This window comes from Temnothorax nylanderi, unplaced genomic scaffold, assembly GCF_030848795.1.
Source record: "Temnothorax nylanderi isolate EJ_2023f unplaced genomic scaffold, tnyl_v1.0 TNYL_tig0060_pilon, whole genome shotgun sequence".
Lineage (NCBI taxonomy): Eukaryota > Metazoa > Arthropoda > Insecta > Hymenoptera > Formicidae > Temnothorax > Temnothorax nylanderi.
Window position 1 is genome coordinate 890,855 of NW_027249122.1, and position 23,874 is coordinate 914,728.

Below are 23,874 nucleotides of genomic sequence, written 5' to 3' on the forward strand. Positions count from 1 at the left end.
CGAGTAAAGTTGATGAATATTGATCGATTTAAAAAGTAATTTTTAATTCAATTTCAATTTTATGTTTGTAAATTAGCAAACTTACTTTTCTTCGTAAGAATATAATGTATATCTATAGAGTTGTAATGTCGAAACAAAATAATTTAAATGGACGCGTTTAGTATTCGAATGCGTGAGATACTCGTACATTACGGTTAAAAGTAACGAGGGTGATAATGGCCAGGGCTTGTACCTCGTTTTCATATGATAACAATTTCTTAGTGGTCTCATGTGAGAGTTAATTCATATTTAACCCCTAATTCTCGTCAAAAAAGAGAAAACGTTTATTATTTAAAAAGGAATCTATAAAATAGGATATATTGGACTTTTTGCTAAGAAATTTTGGAATCCGTCGTTTTAATCATCTTATTATCACATTTATACATAAAAAACTTTGACAATTATTTTAATATTTTTCAAAGAAAAGGAATAAAAAATTGATTAAAAAATTATATCTTTTTTCAAGTTTTTAATAATGTTTTATTTTGTTTAAATAATATTCTATTTTTGGTATAATTATACTTTTTTCTTTGATTATTTTCTATTTTATTTCCTGTCTTACTTGAGTGAGATTTGAATCTATTTCATTTATTCGTACTTGGGCTCGAGTAGGTATAGTTTGGAATATGTTCCAAGATGGAACGAGCGGAAAGTTTCTCGATAGCCCGGACATAGATCCGCTCGCCCGGGGGTTGAATTACCATTTTGAGAGGTCGAGTGGCGAAGGTTACTCGGATAGGATGGACGCACGTACTACGAGTTGATAATGATATTATAATTTGATAGCTAGTGCGCGTGCAGATAAAACCTGGGCATCTCATTAGTACGCAGCTCAATTAAGAAACTTTTCGTCGTCAGCTAATCAAGATAAAAATTTCGGTTAATATATCCGCGTGACTTGCATCGTCGCAGTATACGATGTCTGACATATTTTAATTAGCAGGACGTGGAAGAGATTAAGAAAAATAATTAATAATGCAATATACTGTAATAGTAAAAAATTTTCATTTTATTTTTAGTAATACTTCTGTAATTTATTTTAATTAATATTATTATGTTTATGATCGTTTCTAAAACGTTTATGAAAAATTTTTAAATTCCGAATAATATTATAAACGTAAATTTTACATATTTAACATAAATATTTAACTAATAAAAAATTATTGAGATTATTTTCCCTTGTTCTCTCTCTCTCTCTCTCTCTCTCTCTCTCTCTCTTTCTCTATCGTGGATTAAAAAAGATGTTTGCCCACGGTGGAGGAATGAACTTTTAAATTTTGTATAAATATTTATTTTATAATTTTTGTAAGGCTTCATAAATTAAAAGCTTGTTTTCTACAATTTTTAAATTAATTTCTAAGTGTGCTAGAACAAGGCAAATACCCTTCATGCATTTTCCATAAATTCAATAGCACTTTACTAAAATTAAAACAACCCGAATCATTCACAATACTCACTACAATCGAGCATATTCGTGCTCGTGCTAATGACTGCACATGTGGCACTATTCCCGGTAGTAGTCAGATCAAAGCACTCGAAATCACATAGGGAGTGATCGATTGCTTCTGACATTAATGTGACATCGGCATTATTGTCTATAATAATCTGCAGATTTATCAAAAAGAGATGCAATATTTTTGCCATGGCTGATTAATATTATATTTTTAATAACATTAATATTTTACTTTAATTTTATTTACATTCATTAACCGGTTATTGCGATAAATATTATCACGTGCCTCGGTGGTCGAATTGGTACGACGCCCTACACGGAATGAGGGAAGTTCCAGGTTCGAATCCTGACTGAGGTAATATTTTTCGCAATAATTTCTTTACAGTTTTTAGATAATTAAATCGTGTCGATTTAATTCCGGAGAGGGAGGGGTTTTTAATGTTCCAACGATAGCTGTGTTTCAGTCCGACATTTATCGGCTTGCAGTTTTAAATTGGAATATATATGTATATTCGTCGCTTGTAATATATAATTATAAGCACTAAGAACGAGCATTGTTTGCTAGCCCCTTTATGAGACGATTTATTCTTGAAATCGGAGGCTCGAAATGCATCTTGCGTGTTTGGAAAGGGGTTTATTTATTATCGCCGATCGCGGATGCACGGTTATGTGTTATCGAACGTCGGCTTGCGCGCGCGATATGTAACCAGTGACATGCAAAAAACGGTCTGCATGCGAGCGATTGTGAAAACATGCGTGATACTATGTGACGTAAGAAGGGCCCAGAGATATAAAAGTGGAGAAACGAGGAATTAAATATTCCGCCGGCAGATAAACACGCGATCGAGATTAAGTGGGCTTTTTTTACTTCGTTAGCATTAATCGGTAGCGTTGACGTATGCTTATTTCAATTTGTCAACATTTCCTAATTGGAGATGTTGACAAATTGCCTCTCCTTTTATTTAGCTTAGAAGAAGAAATACATTATTGTCTTGAAACATCGATGTATTTAGAAATTTGTATTAATTAATAATATTAGAAAATAGGAATTTGAATTGTAATTATAGATATTTAACCCTCGAAAGGCAGGCGAGACAGCCGCGTGCAGGGACGCCGCGCCGTCACTTTTGACCCGTAGTAAAGTTTCTCGTGTATGTGTTGCAAAACAAATTTTTACATGAGAATGTTATTTATTTGTTACTCATTTATTTGTTTTTTTTTAGAGCTCAAGACTCCTTAAGCCGTACAGTCTAGACAAAATAAGTCAAGGCATGGGTCACGAATGACCCGGCCTCCGGAGGGTTAAATTAAATACTTAATGTTAGGAATAATTTTCAGTTATTATTAGCAATTACAGATTTAAGATAATACTGCAATAACAGATTAATAAATCGGGATTTATACAAGAATTTCGTTGTAATCGCTTTAAAATTCAAATCACAAGATTCGAATTCATGATCTTAATAAATAATATGAAATTCTCAAGTTCGCTCCACTTATAATTTCGTCTCTATCCATTTAATCGGTCGGGTGTAAAGCCGAAAGTGAAAGTCCAACCTGAGTAAAGTCAGAGAAACTCCGTCTTAATATAATTTCCTTTATCGTGTTGCAAAAGAAAGGAAAGGACAAGGTAGAACAAGTCTTTCATCGTTATTTGGACAAATATTGGATTAATCCGACATTTTGGGAAATAAAATTATTGCTGAAAATATCTGATATTAACAGAATTTTTTAAAATTAAAATTATATTTATACAGAAGAAAAATCGTGTTTTAAATTTTAGCTAAAGGAAAGTATGGAATATACATGAATAACATTTATTTTCTCTCTCTCTCTCTCTCTGTTTATTCTAAAATTATCTTAGTTGTAGATTGAAATGTTGTTTTTGATCTGTTATTAAAATATTATTTTTTCCGTTATATGTATTATATAAATATCTATTATAAAATAAAACAAAACTAATTTTTATGCGGCAAAAAGGTTTCTAAATTTGAGTACCGGAAATAGTGGCAGATAGATCCTTTCTGTTACGGAAAGTGAAATCGGCAGGGAAAGTGACTAGGAAAGCATCCCCTTGAAACTTTAAAGTCAACTTTCGCTTTTTCACCGTTGATCCACCTCCCCCAATCCTCCCGCCCCTTTCTGGTTTCCCTCTCTATCGCTCTCTAGGAGTCAAGGTAATGCTTGGCCGCAATAAACGCGGCTCTCGGACAAAAGTTTCACTGGCTCGGGACGCGCATGATCTAACGGCCACGTGGGAAAATCCGCCCCCACGAACGTGAGAACGCGGTCGGGGGTTACAACCGTTTCCCGCCGCCGCTGCCGCGCCGAAGAGACCCGTTTCCGCTTTTCGACGGGAAACATTGTTGCGACGGAAAGCATCGAATTATTGTATCTGTTAGGAGATATTTTCTATTTAACAATTATATATTCATAAAAACATCTCGAATTTTGTTCACAATTTTTTAAGTTATTATAGGAAATCTTTGGATGTGCAAATATGATTCTCTGTGCACGACGTTTTTGACGCTAGAAATGAATATAATTTATAATTAGAAAATGGTGTATAAAAATTATAGAGCGCAAATTTTAATAATAGTAACAATTTAATATTCCAGAAAAGTTATTTAAATTTGAAATACTTAGATAATATTTAGATATCTTTTTATATAACGTGATAAAGTTTTGCGTGTATCAAGAATAAGATACTAGTAATTTTAAAAATAGATGAAAGTTAATATATGCTAGTGGATTTTATACAAATTAATAAAATAGAATATGATAAAATATTGACAACAAATATAATCGTTGAAATAAAATATTGACAAATATAATTTGAATATCTTTCGGTTTAAAATCACATATACAATTTTTCCTAACAACGATTTATTAAAAGAAATTTTTTTATATGAAAATCCATGAGGTGTTGAAAGTAAATCGTGTTGATGCAAATTGTGTTATTGACGAGTTTCTATTATTCACGGGCCTCGAGAGCACTCGTATCGGAATTGCCTCTCGCCAGATGGCAACGCTAGAAAGAACGACAATGTCCTCTTCTCCTCTTTCCTTTTTTCGGGAAAGCCGCAGGTAGCTTGCGAACCTGATGCGGGACAAAAGTTTCTCGACGGTTCGAATTAATGGCAAATCCATAGTGGAGTACTAGCTCGGTTTCCACCCTCACTGCCTCATGGCCCTCACGCCTTTCCGAGGCTCCATCTCTCGACGGGGTCGCAACCCTTGAGCGCTATGACCTACGATTGCTACAATGATTTTTGTTAGTCGTCGAAAGATTTACTCCAAAAGATACTTTAAACTACTTTTCGAAAGATCAAATTACAATCAATGCAAATATTTAGGGTAACTCTAAACCGAATAATATATCTTATTTCTATTTTATATTTTATGGATTTGAAATTGTTTTCAGAAGAAATTGCAAAATATGCGAATTAAAGATGTAAGTTACATTTTCGAATCTTTTTTTTACCACAGTCTTTTATTTTGCAAACAGTGCACCTTTTTAAAGAATTATTTTTTAAGAAACTTAAGTTAGCATTCTTCTTAATTTTGTCAAGCTTAAAAAAAAAGGAATAGAGAAGAAGTTAAAAAAAAATAAAATATAGAATTACACATAAATTATTAGAATGTAAAAGAAATTTTAAGATAAAGCGAGTATTTTTAAATGAAATAAATATTTAATGCACACACTAAGATCTGGGCATATTATACATATAGTATAGTATTTGAGTGTAAACCACCTTCTCAATATCATCTACTGTAAAGTTTACTACGGTTGGTAAGAGCTTTGTCCAACCGAGTTATGGAGATCCCTATGGAACTGTATTTAATTAATATAATCATCAAACTCCACAAACTAAAAAAAAATTGAATAATTAAAATTACAAATTACAATTACACTAATTTATAAACATATTTATTTAAAAGAGTTATCTCTTTAATATGTAATAAGTAAGTAATTTTATATAATTATACCAATGTGTTTGCCAATAGATGCATTTGGCTTAAACTATAACCTGACATATAATAACAAAAATTTTTTCTATTTTTAGTGCAATATCACGTTAAATTTTATTTTGTATTTCTCGACAGCTTGTATACTGTAACCGTTGTTTCCAAAGCTTCTTTATGTGGTCAAAGTTGGTCTGACCAATCAATCGATTTCGAATATGCAATATTGCGTAGTTTTCATGCATTCACGGATTAGCTAAATGACGCGTGCAATCCGCAATTTAATCCGATTCGAAAGAAGGGCCACGTGATACGCACGCATAGCTCGAAATGCGTGCGACGTGGGGGTGTGCAGGCTTAATCTTCGGGTGCGTCGACAGGGAGAGAGAGAGAGAGAGAGAGAGAGAGAGAGAGAGAGGGAAGGGGATGATGGGTAAACCTATAACGAGATACACCAGGATTATAAGTTGTAAGCCTCCCCGAGCCGTGAAATCCTATTCGTTAGTAATGCGGGAGTTTGCGGCCGAATAGGAAGTGGATCCGGAATTTCGTGGGTTAGACAGAGGATTTTTGAGTTCCGGTTTGCCACCGCTCTTAGTCAATTATTCGGCATTTCGAAAGGATCTGTAATACTGTAATGTTGCATTTTCAAAAAAATCGTCAAAATTAACCCTTCTATATCAGAGAAAAAAATTTCATGGATCTTTTCTATGGAAAAATTCATTTCTTATTGAAAAAAGAAATTATTTTTTATAATTGTTTTTTAAAAAATATTTTTAAAAATATAGTTTTTATTATTAAAGCTATTTCTAATCTTACTTAATAATTTCAGAATTATAATATCATATAGTTTCTCCTGAATAGAAAAGTTACTATTTTTAAATAATGATTATTATATCAAAATTATATATATTATTAGGTATATACATACATTATTTAATAGAATTATACAATCATGTTTGTAATTTCAAGAATCTTGTCAAAGATAAGAACTAAATATTTATTCTTTTGTAAAGAAAGTGAAGATTTATTATTTAATTGTTATAAGTTATGTTTTTATCTGGTGTAGTTTGTGTTTGCTGTAATTTATTTAAAAATAGTAAATAGATGACTTTAAAGCCATTGCTATTCCGTGATGGTTGCTCCGCACAAGAGGGTTGCCACCCTTGCCGTCAACTAAAGCGATGAGATTGTATCCAAATGCTATTCATGAAGCGGATACAACGACAGACGTTTCTATTATCACAGGAAATTACTGATAACGCACCCGCGTTTTTCTTATCTGTTTTTTTTTACTTGTGAATTTTTCCATGAGAATGCCATCAAGATACTTGCGCTGATGAGTTCTGCAAAAACTTTTTTTTTTAACTACTAAAATGAAAGAATTATTAAAAATTTGCTAATATAACTATGATCAAAAATATACATTAAAAATAAGTACATTAATTTATTTTATCATTAATAACATGCTTTCATATCGTGAATCTCTTTATCGAATGAGAGTGGCATAAGCGTTTTGCTGGATGTAAGAGCTCGTCCCACGGAATTCATGCGACCGCATCGGTACGACACACTTGCAATATGGTGCGATCATACACCAACCCCGTAGCCGAATGTAATTAGTTTTCGGCCCCGCGGCTATGATACGCGTTTGGGGTTGTCGTAGGAGCCGGGGGCCCATCCTGTATAGTATATATATACGTACACGCACTACTTTTCCCGACGTGCCCGACGTAGAGTGGGTGCTTACTCGCTCAGGGGTGGGTTCAGTTTGCCCCAGGCACCCTTGGCAAGTGCATCTATTGTCCAAGTGCAGACACCCGAAAATACGTTTATCGTCTATGGTGTGATTTCCTTCCGTGAATTTTACAAAAATTTTTTTGAAAATGTACATAATTAAATAATGTTAATTAAATAATTAAATGCGTGATTCTTGTGAATGCAGTAAATCTCAGATTCTATATTAAAAGAAAAAACAGAATAAAAAAATAATACGAAGCGATGTGAAACATGATAAACTTATTCCATAAAAAAATGTGTAATAATTTATGTAATAACGTGAAACAGTTTCGAAGAAAATGTATATTAAAAGGATAATTATAGAATTTTATATATATTTAGTATCTAAAAATATTTTATAGATCCAATTTTGATAAACATATCATAGTTAAATAAATTCGATTGTGATTGCGGTTGTGATTAAACACATCGATCGATGTCGAGGCTGAGGAGGAAATCGTACGATGTCCTCGAAACGAAGGACCTTCCACGTGGACTGGGACTCTCCCAGCCACGAGACCGGCACGGTAAAGCGACGTCCGGTGTCGCTGAGCGCATCATTTTCGGCGTCATTGAACGATCGCTTCGAAAACGTCGAGTATTACGAACTTCAAGATTGCGTCGGCGGTTATGGTCTAAGACGCCTAGAATTGTTAGAATCAGGATCTGTAGAGTCGATCGCGACCGAAGATATTCTCGCGACGAAAGTCTCGGTTACTGTTAATGATAACGAAAATTATTTGGGATGTCCTCGACTGAGCCACTCTCGTAGAGAGAGAGATAGTGATCCTGAAAAATTTAAGGCGTCAGCACAAGTGAAACGAGTGCTTGTGAATGAACGAAGACCTCCTCAAGAACATTCGGGAAACCTTGGAAAATGGGAAAGGAACTTCTTGAAGCATTCTCTTGCGAAAGATAAATTTCACAAGATTAAGAACGAAGCTGATAAGAGACTCGAAGATATTGATAAGATATTTGGAGAAATTCGCTCGCAGGATTTATCCAGCGAAAAAGTAGAGATCAGAAAAGTCTTTGACTTGAAATTGCACTGTGAACCGATTGAATGGGAACCGACTGTTTGCCGAGCGATCTGCCGATCCGAATCCTTGAAGTCTAATAGGAGTTTGATTCCAAGACCGAAAATAGCAAGGTCGTGCAGGACTCGCGGCTTAGTGAGTTCGAGTTCGGAAAGCTCGGGATTCGGCTCGCCATTATCACCGTTATCGCCGCAGCAAGATCTGTTGATCAAAAAAGAAACCACAAAGGACATTATTAAGACCAGCGACAGCAAAAGCTCCGGCATAGGGTCGCCAGGATCGCCGAGTTCACCTTTATCGCCGGAAAGTCAGAAATACTCGGCTTTTCATCTCATTCAACTGCAGCTGGAGAAATTACGAAATTGTCCTTGTGAGGAACGTCAAGCCGAGGTAATTTTTGTGCTCTTGTAATTTTTCCAAGAAACAAAATTGCGATATCAAGCGTACTCAATAGCTCTCTAAATTTAGGAATATAAGACGTTAGACTAATAATATTTAATAAATATAATTAGTAAATATTAGTCAAAATTAAATTAAATTATAAAATTAAGTCTAAATAATATATAATAACCTATAAAAATGTTATAAAATATAAAAGGATAGAGAATAATAATGCAAGCATTTTTCCAATAATAAAATTCTTATTACTTTGCTTAAATTTTGTAATAGTTACTTTATTTTCTTGATCTTTTTTATCTTCTAGATTTTAATTTAATTTAATTTTTTTAAATTTTTATCACGCTTACGGTTTTACACAGTTTTCTGTTTAATTGCCTCATTTTGTCCAGCGTCTTGCGATTGTATTTTGGAGCTATCTATGCATTCTCGTAAGAATAAGAGGAGTTCGGCGCGGTGAAAGAGCTATAAATCTTATGAGTCACGAGTTGCGTAGAGCAAACCCCATGTGTATGGGTGCGCGAGCACGTGGTGCAAAGGAATTACGTTCACCCTCGCTTCGTACGTAGGCATGCGCGCGTGGCGCCCTTCCTATACCACTCATTCATGAGGGTGTCTCCTCGACAGAATTTTGTCTCATGCCCTTCTTAATATGCTTACTGTTGATTTTTCTCTCTGTAAGCACACGTGTCTGTGTTATAATCGAATAAGTGATTTAAAGAAAGTATCAATTATTTTATTTATCCGGAATATGGATATAACACAATTATATGCTATATTATGAAAAACTAAAATAGAAAATATTTTTACGTGATATTTGTGATATTTGATAAAGCAATTTTAATATATTAAAGAGAGAATATTTTAATAAAGTAAGATTATATGCTTATGCTGCAAAACAAGGAAGATTCTTACACAATTATATGTATAAACATTAATGAATATACATGTAGGAACCAGGATATTTTCCATAAAGATATAGAGATTTGAAAACTTAATTTTTATTACAAATTAAAAAGACTTACTAAATATGTTCTTATCCATGTAAAAGCACGTTAAGTTTCTTTCCTTACCGTTTGATGGCGACACGTATATCAAACGACACGTATGATACTTTTAGTATTCCGCAGGGATCACTGATCCGCACAGAGTCATTTGGGTTTAGCGAACCTATGGACCCAAGCTCAATACATTGCAAACATTCGCATACATTATATAAACACATTTTCGTAAACGATAATGCAGCAAACATTTGAGAAAAAATGGAATTGAAATTTAATAAGGATAATAAAAAGAATAAGAATAAAAACTAAATCCATATACATGATATAGATGGAACAAAATAATTAAAACTAAAGTTTATTTTTTTATATCCCTTAATGTCAAGAAATAATATTTTTTATTAAATATTAATCTTATAAAAGATAATAGCTAATAATTTGAGACATACCATAAACCGATATTTTTATCTGAAAATTGAGAATAAGTTCCATTTAAATTTTAAATTAACTCCTAATTCGATTTATACAAATTTAGTTGTTATAATTTATTAGAAAAAATCAATCTTTATATTATATTATTATTGTATTATCTGTTAAATATAGTTTATAATTATTCTTACATCTAGCTTAATTCTTTAATTAATCTAATTTCTTTATTTAAAATTTCATTATAATATTACTTTAATTTAGTAAAAGCTTTTTATTGCAAGTATCGTGAAAATCATTTTAGCTTAATTAGTTGAAAAATGGCGTAAAAATTACTTGCAAAAGCAAAAGTTTTTACTTATCGTCAGCAAAATACAAAGTATTAAGATTTTCCCTAAGCTCCCTAAGCAATCTTTGCAGCATATATTGAAAACGATTCGCTGATCAGCGATCGGATTTTTCTGAAATTAAGAACGTTTATGAGACATCAAACAGACCGCAGAAGAGCAGGCGGGATCAGCTTCGATATAAAGAGGGCAAGGAATTGCTTTTGTATCAATTTTTTCGAACACGTGTGGAATTTGACCGCTTATTCCACGTGACTTATCACTCCCGCACGCGATGTTTTTCTATCCGCTCTTAAATCTTTCTTCCCCTTCACAAACAGGTGAATTCAGTTTCTTTCACAAGCCCCTGCACTTTTTTCAATTATAATGAGAACCTTGTCCCGTGTTGAGTAGAAAGGAGACATATGTAGGGGGATATATTTACATTCAAATATAAATATTTTATTTCCAGAATACTGACAATGAGTAAAAATACCGGCGTCACTCTTGTTAAGGAGAAGCTCTTCTAATTTTTTATTCGAAAGCTCTTTGTCTGCAGTTTTTTTTCGCACTTTCTTAGACTGGTCATGAATCCGATCATTAACATACGGATCAGCAATCGATCCGCTGTCAGACGAGACCTTATTATAGGCCGCCTGGCTGATATAACTGAATCAATTGATAATGAAGGTAAACATTTACGGAACATGCGGCAGAAGTAACTTAACTCCCATGGTTCTCATTTGTAAATATCTACGATTTTTTAATTTTTTTTTCATAATATTTAGGAAACATATTAAATTAAAATTAGAAATAAACTTTTATTTACATATCCAAGTTAATGTAAAGAGTTCAAAATAATATCAATTTATATGTATTTTTATGTATTCCATTCTGCATGTTTGTGACTACCTTTATGTGTCTATAGAGCTTCACTTTCATGCAGAAAAATGATTCGTAATAATCCTGAAGCCGGTAACATACAGCAATAACGTTTTCCGTGATACACCCTTCGCGGTGGATTCAGTGCATGCGGTTCTTCTTTCGCTTTCTTGAATCAGACACCTTAAATGTATTTTATTTTTTTATTGATAATAAGAAAGTTTCGCCATATTTAAGATTTTATTATTCTTATTATATTCAACATTTATAAAAAAGAAATTAGAAAATTTTTAATAGAAGTAAATATGATTATAATAAACTATAATCTTCTTGTAATATAATAGTTGTTATAATAGAAATGATAGACTAAACGTTTTTAAAAATAAATTTTAGAAACTATTTGTTAAAGAAATTTAAGATACATATACATTAAAGTTATTTCGCAAGGCTGAAAAGATGCAATTTTGTTGTTTCCCTCTTCTTAGTAATGTTCAATTCAGTCTTGTAATTTTCGTTAGACGATTTAGTTGCTGGCTGAGAACCTCTGGTCCAAAGGGCTAAGCCATGAGACCCGGACCGAGCGCGCAGGAACATTATTATATTGAATCGTGGAAACGGAAAAGTAAGTCGACGGGAAGAGCGGAAAGCGAATGGAAAGCGAGGAGTCGTAGTAACGTTAAGCCCGATGGTGCTGCTTTATTAATTATTGCGACGACCCTTTGGCTGCTATCACCCGTTGCCCGCGTCTGTCCATTCGTACATGTGTTTGCTTGCGTATGGGCCTTCATATCGATTCAACTGGTTTTACTAATAAAGAGACATTATTCGTTCAGACTTACACGATATTGAGAAATCTCACGGCTTTTTGCCTCTCAGGGATTTTTGGGGGAATTTTAAATTCTTTTTAAGATAATTTTGATATATTTAATATGATGTATTAAATATATTAATATGTTTAATTTTTGAAATCACCAAATGTTATTCAGATGCACTTCTAGTGGTTATCTGTTATTTTTACTCCCCCCTAAGAAAATATCTACTCCAAATCTACACGCGCCAGCACGCGAAAAATCTTTTTCAGAGTGGAGCAAGGGTCAAAATATCAGATTATCGGTCGAGTGGAATCGAATTAAAAGCTCATATAGGAACCCCTCTCAGTGTTGAATGACGTGTGCTTGTCTTCGTCATATGACAGATTTCTTCTTTTTCTCTCTCGTCCTTCCGTGTCGCTCCAAGGATTATTCTTACGAGTGATTACAAGTCAGGGTATCATATTGGAAGGTAAAATTATTTCCACCATGAAATTTCGCACTTGATCTTTACTTTACTTAGGGATTAATGTTGAAACGAATGTCCTATTCAGAGATGAACTGTAGAAAAATATTTGTAAAAATGGCAAGAGAGAAAAAAGAATTCTTTTTTATCTTAAAGCATCATGAGAAAAATTCCTCTCTTCTGATTAAATAAAATGAAAATTTTAATAAAGTAAGTAAGATACACAATACATTTTTTAAAAGTTGTATTTATCATTAAAACAAAAAAATACACAATTAAACAAAACGAAATAAAAATAAATCCGAAAAATATTTTTATTTTATTTTTGCTTTTGCAAAGTCAGTACTGAATTTCTTAATTCAGAGATTTTTAAAACTCAAGATTAAGAAATTTTAGAAGTTTGATGTTTATCATAAAAATTGAAGACTGCTCTATAAAATCTTAGGATTTTTTCTCCTTTTTTCCCCAGAATATATTAGAAATTAAGTTTGAAGATCAATGCTGAAATTATAACGAAATATTATTAATTAAATAGAGTGGCTTAATTTTCAAAATATTTTCAAACAAGTATTAGCATTTTATCTATATATTGATCTATACTTCTATACCATAACTATATCATATACTTGATGCTGTTTTCCTGAAATTCCTCACTTTTACTTTTATCCTACATTCTCAACATCGTTAATTAACATCACTTTTGAATTAACCCGCTTTCTGGTATCATCCAGACGACAGACGACAGACGGCCCGTACTTATTAGTTAGCATGCATTCGAAATCTTCTGGTACGCCAAGCACTTGCCATAAATATGTAGATTCGTCCTGCAGGGGCTGCAGGAGACTGCCGGAGGAAGGTGGTGAGGGGGTATTGGGGGAGGGAGAGAGATATTGTGCCGACACTCGTCATGGTGTATCAAGAGAGGGCTGCTTTTTCGAAGGGTGGCGTGGTGTACCTTTTCCTTCATCACGATGGCGTTTTATAATATTCACCCTACGTGTACACACGTTGGAATGGTGATTTTCGTCTCTGTATCCCCGCCACCAATCTCTCTCTCTCTCTTTATCTCTCTCTGTGGCAACGTCGAAAAATACCTTGACAGCGATCGAGATATCAAGCGGCGAGAAAGACCGCGTCTCTCTCGTCTTCTTATCGCTCCGGTATGCTGTCGGTGTCCTTTGTCGTGCCGTGTTCGATTTTCGACCCTTCGAAAATCCGGGCTCATACGGGACGAGATATCGCCGACTACAAGAATGAGCTTGGCGCATCGATAAATTTTCAATTGCCGATATAATCGCGAACAAAGTAACTGCGATAAAAAGTACGCCAGAGAAAAATTGTATTCTTATTGCTTTGTTGTTATTGAAGAGAGAAATAATGATGCAGACAAATTAATGCGAATTCATTGATTCAATTACAATTTATCTTCACGATAACTCTTGCGAGAGTTTTACTCAGACTTTAGTTTATTACAAAATATCTTTTTACAGAAAAAAGTATAACGATGATAGGTATATTTTGAAGAAGTGTACAACTTCCAAAATTTATGTATAGTTCCCCTTAAATTCTTCCTCGTCACATTTCCTCTTTAAATCTCTTCTCTCTACTTCTCGACAAATGCCACTCGTCATAATCCGAGTACGCTCGATTTCCATTAGTACCTAGCAATTAGCGACGGTAATTTAATTTTGCAACTGGATACGAAAGTTGTCACGATTCGAAGTAGCCAGTGCGGCGCGCGGCGCGGCGCCACACATCTCGATTAAATCTCGCAAAATTTACAGCCAGCGCACTACAAGTGAAGTAATCGCCGCTTTCGTCGCTACTCATTTGATTCATGGTGTATATGGTGTATATGGTGTTTTTAAAACATCAAAAGCAGTCCTTGAAAAAAGTCGTGAAAAGTCGTTTTTTCAAAATTAGAAATTTGTAGAAGAGAGAGTTTTCCATTTATATAAATAATTATATGTTATAACATAGTTACACAAATTAGTTTCTGTGTATATGTACATATATGTGCATATACATCACATATATATATATATATATATAATTACATATAATTATATATATATATATATATATATATATATATATAAATTTAATTAATTTGGGTAGACAAATAAGTAAATAAATAATTTATGTAAATTTTTAAGTTTGTTAATTGATTAATGTTACATTATTATTCTCGCAAGAGAGTCTATTTATTTAGAATAGATAAATAGAAATTAATTGGTATAATCATGATAATGTTATAAGTTTGCATTTAATATTATAAAACAATGTAAATAATACATTGTTTTGTATTCTACACACACACACACACACACACACACACACACGCAACGAATATACAACACTATTAAATATTAAGCTCATCCAGTTCAATTACAATGTGCGCGTGCGCGCGCTTGTCGCCGCGATGCTTCGCATAGTCCTGTAACGAGCCGGACCGTCAGTCCTGTCGACGATCCTTTCAAGGATGCTCGTCTATTCAATCGTCCGCGTCGGTCTGTGGCTTCAGGATTAATTAATGGATGTCGATGATTGCTAGCAAGTGAAAATTTTTGTGAAAAGTTTTGACAAAGGCAAGAATGTGGGGTTTGTCGAGAAGCACAATTAATAGATTCTTTTTGAGTTCACGCAATGTTTATTTTTTATTATAATACTAATTTTTACAATTTACATCAATTGTAAAATGAAGTGTTTTTTAATAATAATTCAAATTATGAAATTTTTATTAATTATAGATTATAGACTTTTTTATCAATGATAGAAAGATGTAAAACTTATCAATAAAAGATATTTAATATAAATATTTTATTTGCATTGAGAAGATAAATAAATCTAAAAGAAAAATTAAGAAATGTAAAAAAATTAATTTTTTAAGGAAATGCAAAAATATATTGGAAATATAAATTCAAATAAGATTCTTAAATTCCTTGTTGAATCGCAAAAGAAAGATTCTTAACCGTAAATCGGATAATCATTTTTGTCATCGGGAGAGTTATTTTTGTGACACAAAGTTAGAATTGTTGATCCATTGAATAAGGAGAACTGATTGCGATCTCATCAAATTATCATCTTTGAATTTTTTTGGATCTCTCTGGATGTTCGACGAATCGCGATCTCGTAGAGCGTCTCGAAAGATGAAAGAGGAACAATGTCGGGTCTCAAGGCGCCTGCGGGCTACTCTCGTACTGGCAACGGAGCCAAACCAAAGAGTAGGATTTGCCGATTGACATCTTCGCGATCGTTGATACCATCCCTGGCGGGAAACATCCCGGAGAGATCCCTGGAAGTGATCGATTCCTCGTCATCAAGTCCCAGCAAATCATCCACATCTCCGCGAAGAGTTTCCAACGATCGCAGGTCGCCTAGGAGACATTCTGAAGAACGTCAACAGATATATCACAGTCCGAAGCGTTCACCGAGGAGGTTCTTGCCATCTTTTGATGACGATTCGTATCAAGACCAGATGGGTCTGGGACTCAGGGTGTCGTCGACTACGTCGACTTGCGTCGACGAAGGACCTGGTATGTCTTTCCTGGAGTTCGAGACTCTGTACACTCTGGAGAAAGAGATGCTGATGCAATCGCGATGTGGTCAAGACACGTCGCTTCAGCTGGGCGACAAGTGCACTACGGCAGGGTGGTTTGGCGACAAAAGGGGTGGCTATACAGAGCTACCAGATCCTTTACTATGTCATCGTATGTGTATGTGTGGTGCAGTTCCACCTGCCTCGCAGGCGCCATCGGAGGGATTCAGCTTCGCACCCGGATGGTCCTTAAATGCGGATCATTTCTATCAGTGGCAACATCGTGGAAAAACCACGCAGCAGGTAGTTTCGTGATCAAGTTTTTTTGAACAAAAAATGTTTTAATTAAACATTACTTAATTTCAAGAGGATTAGAATCATTAATCAGTTACTCATCGGATAATCATAATCAATTACGATTGTGATTTCTAAACTAAATGTTTCGTTCAAGAATTAATTGGTCTTAAGGAGATTAACAGAGAAGAGTGAATAACGGACTTTTAAACTTAATCTGCTTAAATGTTTTGCAATGTTAAATTGTAATTTATTCATGATTATTAAATTGCAGGATATTAAGAGGAGAATTATATTTTAATTATAACTAAATGAGAAGTACATACCACCTATTCGTCTTTGTAAATCGATAAATCAATTACTTGAACTTAGGGGAGGGTTGTTATAATATTGCTTTATTATTTAATTATAATTATTGAATCGTGAAATCCTGAATATTAAAATATCGAATCATGTAGAAATTATATTTTATACGCGAATCAAATAGACACGATAAATTATATATTATAGTTATATGCGAGAAAAAGAGAGGAAAGCGAATTGCAATTAAATTATTTAATTATAATTGTTGTTATAAAATACAAACTGACGAAGTATTACTGCAGAAATTAAATTCCACTTTTAATGAAATTAAGTACATAAACATTTATTTTGTTTTTTTGTGAAAGGACGATAGCGTCATTTGTGTATATCAGAGATGACTGAATTATTCCTCACCTGGAAATTTTCGGGAAATTCGAATGTAGCTGGGCCTTGAAATGAAACTGTCAGCGGCACGCTCTCTCGCACGCTCGCTCGCATTCTCGAATTAATCGAAAAACGGAAGTAATTTCGCGAGCGGCGAATCGTCGCATTTAACGCGGACATTCGAGCTTCTCCGTTCCGATAACGTTTCTCTTCTCGTCCTCTTTCCTCCCCTCCCCTTATGATATCCCATGCACCCCCGGCCAGTATTTTCATCGCTCGAGGCAAGTTGATTTTCCTACACCCCCTCGTCGAGCTAATTTCGGAAACCGAGTTGCAAATTTGCGGCGCTACGCATATCGAGTTTTGCTTCATTTTCGCCGCTGGCGACTCGCGGATTTCGTGCAGTCGCTATTGCAAGCGAAAATAATCGTGAAATGATCGTCATAGCGTAGTAATATGATTCCCATAGGGGCAATGCGCAAATAGTGAAATAGGTAAACACAAAGTAGCATATGCACTTGGAAATGCAATAGGTAGTGGGTGTCACTCACATGAAGAATTCTTTAGAATATGCTATTTATTTCATTGATGTGTTTTTTTTAATATTCTACATTCTAGATTTCTTATATAAAAATCTTTAACACATTATTTTATTAGAAATAAGTATTATATTTGAAATAAATTAATTCGAAGAAATTGCTCATAATCGCGGAAACATTAGAAATAAACTTAAAAAATAAAACAAATACGCTAAATATATAATATATCTTAAGTTACATAAATAATATTATTACTGAAAAGTAGCGAAAAAATATTATTAAAATAGATCGTTAAATAAAATAGATAATTTTTATGTAAATCATCTTTGTGTACCATTTGTACCATCACTTAACAATTTTGTGGATGGTCTTTAAAGATGAACTACATTTTGCCAAGGTAAAAGAAAGTCAGGTCAACTGATGAAAAATTGAGCAGTCCGTGTAATTCCACTTGCTCTTTTTCGTCCACATAGTTCTGCGGCGCAGCATTCCGCTTGTAAAAAATTCTCGAGACTCCTCTTTCGAATAGCGAGAGGGTCGAACCTCGCGAGGACTATCAAATATGCTGCCTGAGGGTGTGAAGGCACTTTGATCAACCCCCAAGAAGTCCGCTTCCGCCCTTCTGCGATGTTTACTTTAAGGGATGCTATCGGCTACCAGCATCCATCACGCAAGGTGCACTGTCGTCTTTTTGTTCCTTATACGTATATATCGCCAAAGGAGTAGCTTTTGGCGAAACGAAGACAAGGATATTCATTAGATCTTAGATCGTGATCAAAGCGAGTTGGCTTTGCCCATCAAGGTTGCATTGAAAATAACATTAATTCTTAATTAGATGCAATGTCTTTACTTTTAAGATTTTGTTTTTTTTTCTTTTGAAGCATTCTCTAAAATGGCAAAAAAGAATGTAGTTAAAAGAGTATATTTATGATAAAATCTCTTATAATTTTCATAAATACAAGAAATAGAGAAAAATTATTATTTCTCGTTTCTGAAATCAGGATATTCAGGAATTCTCTCTCTCTCTCTCTCTCTCTCTCTCTCTCTCTCTCTCTCTCTCTCTCTCTCTCTCTCTCTCTCTCTATATATATATATATAGATATATATATTCTTAAATCTTATGCAAGGACTAGAATCTGCCTTCTATAATTGCAAAATATCAATAAATATCTACGAAAGATTAAATAACATTTTTATTGTCATTTTCTATCATGACAATCCAAGATTAATGTCGTGGCGATCGATTTCGGTGAATACAACTCTTGTTTCTTCTTTCTATTTATTCTTTTGTGATATTTGCCTTAGGGAACAGCACCAACATCTTCTCGTAGGAAGGAGGGTGACTGTTTCCCTTTCTCGTCACTAAGGACCAGGTTGGTCCATGCTTCTATTCCTTTCGACAAAGCAAACATATCCGCGTCATTATTGCGTCTCGTGTGGCTCGATTATTCGCGCAGAAACGAGCGATCTAATTTCGCGTCTTATTGGATATCATGTCTTTTTCTCTTTTCTTTTCTTTCTCCTTGCGTGTAATTTACACTATTTGCCGAGAATGCATGCAGTATTGAAGTGCATCGGATACCTGTCGAAGCAATGATTTTGATTCTTTTAAGATTTAGATTTCGTAAGTTTGTTTATTATAAGATAAACACATTAAAAAATATTATGAATATTGTTATATATGATTTAAAGAAGCTTAGAAAATGTCCAATATTTTACTTGAAGAATGTTTATAACATGTAACTTCTTTAAATTTTATTACAGCAATGAATTAATTAATGAGAGTTACAGCTTTATGTATTAGGTGATATTTTTATACTTTATTTTCTGTGAGCGGAAATAGAGTTGTTGATGTTTCGCAGAAAGAATATTTTTCACTGACGAGAATTACTGCTGACACCATCTCGTTCATCATGGATCAATGAACTTTGACATATGTCGCGATACGAATATTTACGAATCAACGATCCGCGCAAATTGCAGGGGATGCTGCTATTAGCCAGTTTATATTGCCGTAAACAGTGACATTTGTAAAATAAAATACGAAAACGCTAAACAAATCAAAACATATTTTTATACGTTGAACAAATTTTTTTGGAAATGCTGTTGCATTCAATTTGATTCTATGTTTACTTTATTTTAATAATTTGTTTTGGTTGTCATTTGATTATACTGTGTTTGGTATTTAATATGGTTTTGTCTCTGCTGTTATTATATATCGTTTTATTGAAGCACACGGCACACGGTATCGATTGAGAAAGGAAAACTTGGAATAACGTGAAGGGCACGCGAAAAAGGGCGCACGCCTTGACGAAAGCAATTTTCGTGGGGCTGCAAATTGGCAATCGGACGCTAAATGATTTAGGTAGTACTCACGCATGTCTATACTTGATATACGTATATGCACGTGTGTTTGTTCTATGTTCTCGATGACTCGATATAGGGATGAACCTACCCCAAGGCAAAGCGCATATCTCCGCCTATCGAGTCGCATCTTAGCGGGAAAATAGATCTTTAATTGAATCGCGAGGTGAGTCACAGGCTCGTACATGCGCTGAAATGAATAGCAGGATGTAGGACATCTCTCAAGTAGCTGTTACTTGTCAAATTTTGAAATCGTTATCTTCTACATATGTATAGTTTATTCGATGATTCCATATCAGGATAAATATTTCTCTCTCTATTCGTGCCGCGCCCTGAACACATAAATACTCATAATCCGGCCGCACAGCAGGATGCAGCAGGATGCTGAAAAAATAATCGAGATAGACGTGCCCGGGGTGGTGGTGTTAAATAAATACGTCGACAACGCCGTATCCGGCTTATGACGAAAAACAAATTTCGCATCCCTATCGAGTTTCGCTTTGCACGGATTTTTCGACGCTATTTTGCAGTTTGCTGCTCGGCTTGGCCGTTACCATCAAAATCGTTCCCAACGCTGTTACCTACGGCAAAAAGAATGATCAAATTTCTCTGGCGCCGTTGGCGTGTAAATTTTTTAAATGCAAATAAAAATTCCACTAAGAATTCAATGAACTTAATTCAATTTAATTGTATTAAAAATTTAGAAATTATTTTGATATATATACAAGATGAGTCGACGAAAATTTAATTTGCTTCTTATATCGTGAAATAAATTATTTAATCTCCATGTAATGATTAATAATTAAAATGTGTATAGGTCTTTCATATTTCATACTTTTAATGAGTGTAAAAAGGTCTTTTAAGTTATTTATTATTATATAATATATGATATGAGCTCATACGGAAATTAACTTTCTTATTTTTTAAGGTTACAAAACCAATATATTTTATTTTATTCTTTATTATTTTATTATTTTATTGTTTATCTTTAACACATGTTTTCGGTCGCATTCTACTCGAAAGAAATTTCGGTCAGCCGTCCGAAGAAGGACGTCCTATGCGCAAAATCAATATTCCCCGCGTATGCTCTCAGAGACCTTCCGGACTCTGTGCTACACCGCGTCCACATCAAATGCCATGCGGAAATGCCACATCACACGAATATTGTACCTATCGGTACGTTTCGCGCGAAAACAGACGTGTCGAACCACGTCACAGAAATGTGAACCAGTGTCACTGCCGGCGTTGAAACCACAATTATGAGCCTATGCCAGTGACAGACTTTACCTTCTCTTCGTTATAATCGAACCACTAATCTGTTCTAATTAGTTATACGCGGAAAAGAAAAAACTCCACGTTTATAATAAATGAAATCAAATAAAATATATTTTTTGTTTTTCTTTTAAAGTTTTAAATATATAAATTATCTATATAATAATAATTTTATATATAATCTATACCAAAAATACGATAAAATTAATTTAACTATTTCAATTTATTTTAAATGTTTAATAAAATACATAATACTTAGTGTACTGAAATATAAATATAAAAAATTATTATTTTTCAAGATGGAAAAAGTACTGCTAAAGATATATCTTTGTAAAACAAAAAGTAGATATGGCAGGCGTGTATCGTTGGGATTCGAGTCTTCCTGTCTTCCTTCGGGCAAAAGGATGCTACTTGGGAAGAACTACTGCCGAATCAGGAGTGCGACCCCAAGCAAATGTCGAAGCTCGTTAGAGCGTTTCGGAGAGCGAGTTAGCGGTCTCCTCTACGTTATACGTGAGCCGAAAGAATTATAGCAATTTCGACGTGACGGAACCTGAATTCATAATACGCTGTCTGCGAATGACGCGCGTCTGCCGTACAGATTTTGTCCGAGGAGTTGGTCCTTCTCGAAGGGTAGTTCCTTGTTAGTTTAAGAATAGATAGTTGCAGAAATAATTGATATTAAATCTTTTCGACAGAAATTTGAAGCTTATATGAAAAACGAGCAAGATGATATTTGGAAAATGAGTTTATTAATTTTTATATACACAATTAAAATTTAATTTATAAGATTAAAATAATAAAATTAAAATAGCAATAGTTGTATGTTCATTTTTAAGGCATGCAGCTTGTAATTATTCTATATATCTCTACAAAAATAATTTTATTCTTATATAATGCGTTTAAATATATATTCAGAGGGCATACTTATACATTAGAAATTCAAGCTTTATTATTAGTATGTTTTGCATAAAATAGTGACATATAATGTTCAGGCATTAGAAATATACGTTGCATTGTTGACGAAGTCGCACATCGAAAGGCATATACTCGTATAACTGCTGTATAAAAGACAAACGATTATCCTTCTTATGCAAGATAAACCCACCGGCGAAAGTTCTGTACGCGCATGTTGACGAGTTTCTGGGACCTTAAGAATAGTCGCGGGGGCCCAGTCTCTCGGTTGTCTCTCGTGTGGGCCAGTTAGCGTATGCGAAAGGATGCCTACATGAGGCAGCGCACAATGGCAGGGTTGGGCCTGGTTGCATCGCGACTGACGGCGCAGGTAAATTTAGCTCGTTCTCTCGCGAGTGCGTGTACACGCACGTGCACGCGTCGTAATGGCGCGTAGGTGAGCTACTCATTCATAAAACATAACCCACGTGGCGCCGGCGGTCGGTGAGCTACGAAAAAACGAGTTACAAGCATCTCGAAATGGAAGCCGAAGAAACGAACGAAAGGGAAAAGAGAAGAAAAGAAAAATAACACTATGACTGTAGAAGGAAAAACATTTAAAGTTTCTAACAATCCTATTACATAGATTTTCAAAAATAATTTGATTAAAAAATATCTTATGTATATATAACTCTGCCACAAATAATTTAAATAAAATACTTAAATTACATACACTCTTTTCAATAATTATATATAGATACTTATATTATACAATATTATAAAATACTTACTAATTTAATTTTATTATCGTGTTTGATCATGTTCTTTTTTTTTTCGTATCATTTCACTTTCACCTCTTATTTGCGTGACTATATTTTGAGACTATTATTTGTCCGCGTACATTAGCGGCTTAAGATGTTTGAATAGGTCTTAACTTTGCGGAGAAACAAAGGATGCTAATCAGATCTCTTATCGGAACCCCGACGTAATATGGCGGACGTAAAAATAACTTTGTTCTCACGGGACTTCGGTAGTCATGACAACAACAGGGTTTCCTCGAATCTCGAGAGGGTGTGAGAACATAGGACACGCTTGTTGCAGGACACGTACCTTCCCTCCTGAGGGAAGAGGGTGTATGCATCCTCCGTCTAGTTCTTGGGGGGGAACGATAACTCAGTTACGACGGTTCTCAACCGCGTATGAGCTTCAGTTTCGGTTAATTTCTCTCTCGTCAATCTTGATGAAGTATTATAGATCCTTTTATTGGAAAACGGACAAAACGAATTGGTTTAAACTAAAATTCGGAAATTATGACTTATAAGAATTTTAAATATTATTATTGAATTTTAAATTATCACAACAATTATTATTCTTTGAGTGTACACAATGTTTATTATATTTTCCGTACATGATTAAATTTTGGTCCATAATATAGACTTTTTACATTATTTCGATATCTGCGATCTATTTATATATATATATATTTCTATTTCTAACAATTTCTCCCCGAATACTCAGACGAGAGTTGCGCTTTGCTGATCGGAAAATTGGCCGCGGGAGATTTTGCTACACAATTAACAATAAGCGCACAGTTAATGCGCAGCAAAAGAGGGTGAAAAACGCAAAGAAAGAAGGGTGCCGCGACGATATACAGATCGTTTGTAACGAGCGGTGCCAAAGAAGGATAATCGGGCAATGATCGGCGG

The 23,874-nt window shown here is 34.2% G+C and overlaps 1 protein-coding gene across 2 annotated transcripts in view; it reads left to right on the forward strand.

Moving 5' to 3' along the window:
- The window catches only part of Sick (sickie), a 162,043-nt gene that overhangs the window by 21,728 nt on the left and 116,441 nt on the right, over nucleotides 1-23,874 (forward strand). The window contains exon 1 of one of the 2 annotated variants that reach the window (XM_071707760.1): nucleotides 15,729-16,421. The exons of the other annotated variant lie outside the window; for it this stretch is intronic. Coding sequence (XP_071563861.1) covers nucleotides 15,744-16,421 — 678 coding nt within the window. The 5' untranslated portion in view covers nucleotides 15,729-15,743. Of the gene's footprint in view, nucleotides 1-15,728; nucleotides 16,422-23,874 lie in introns of those variants that run through there. 2 annotated transcript variants of the gene reach the window in all.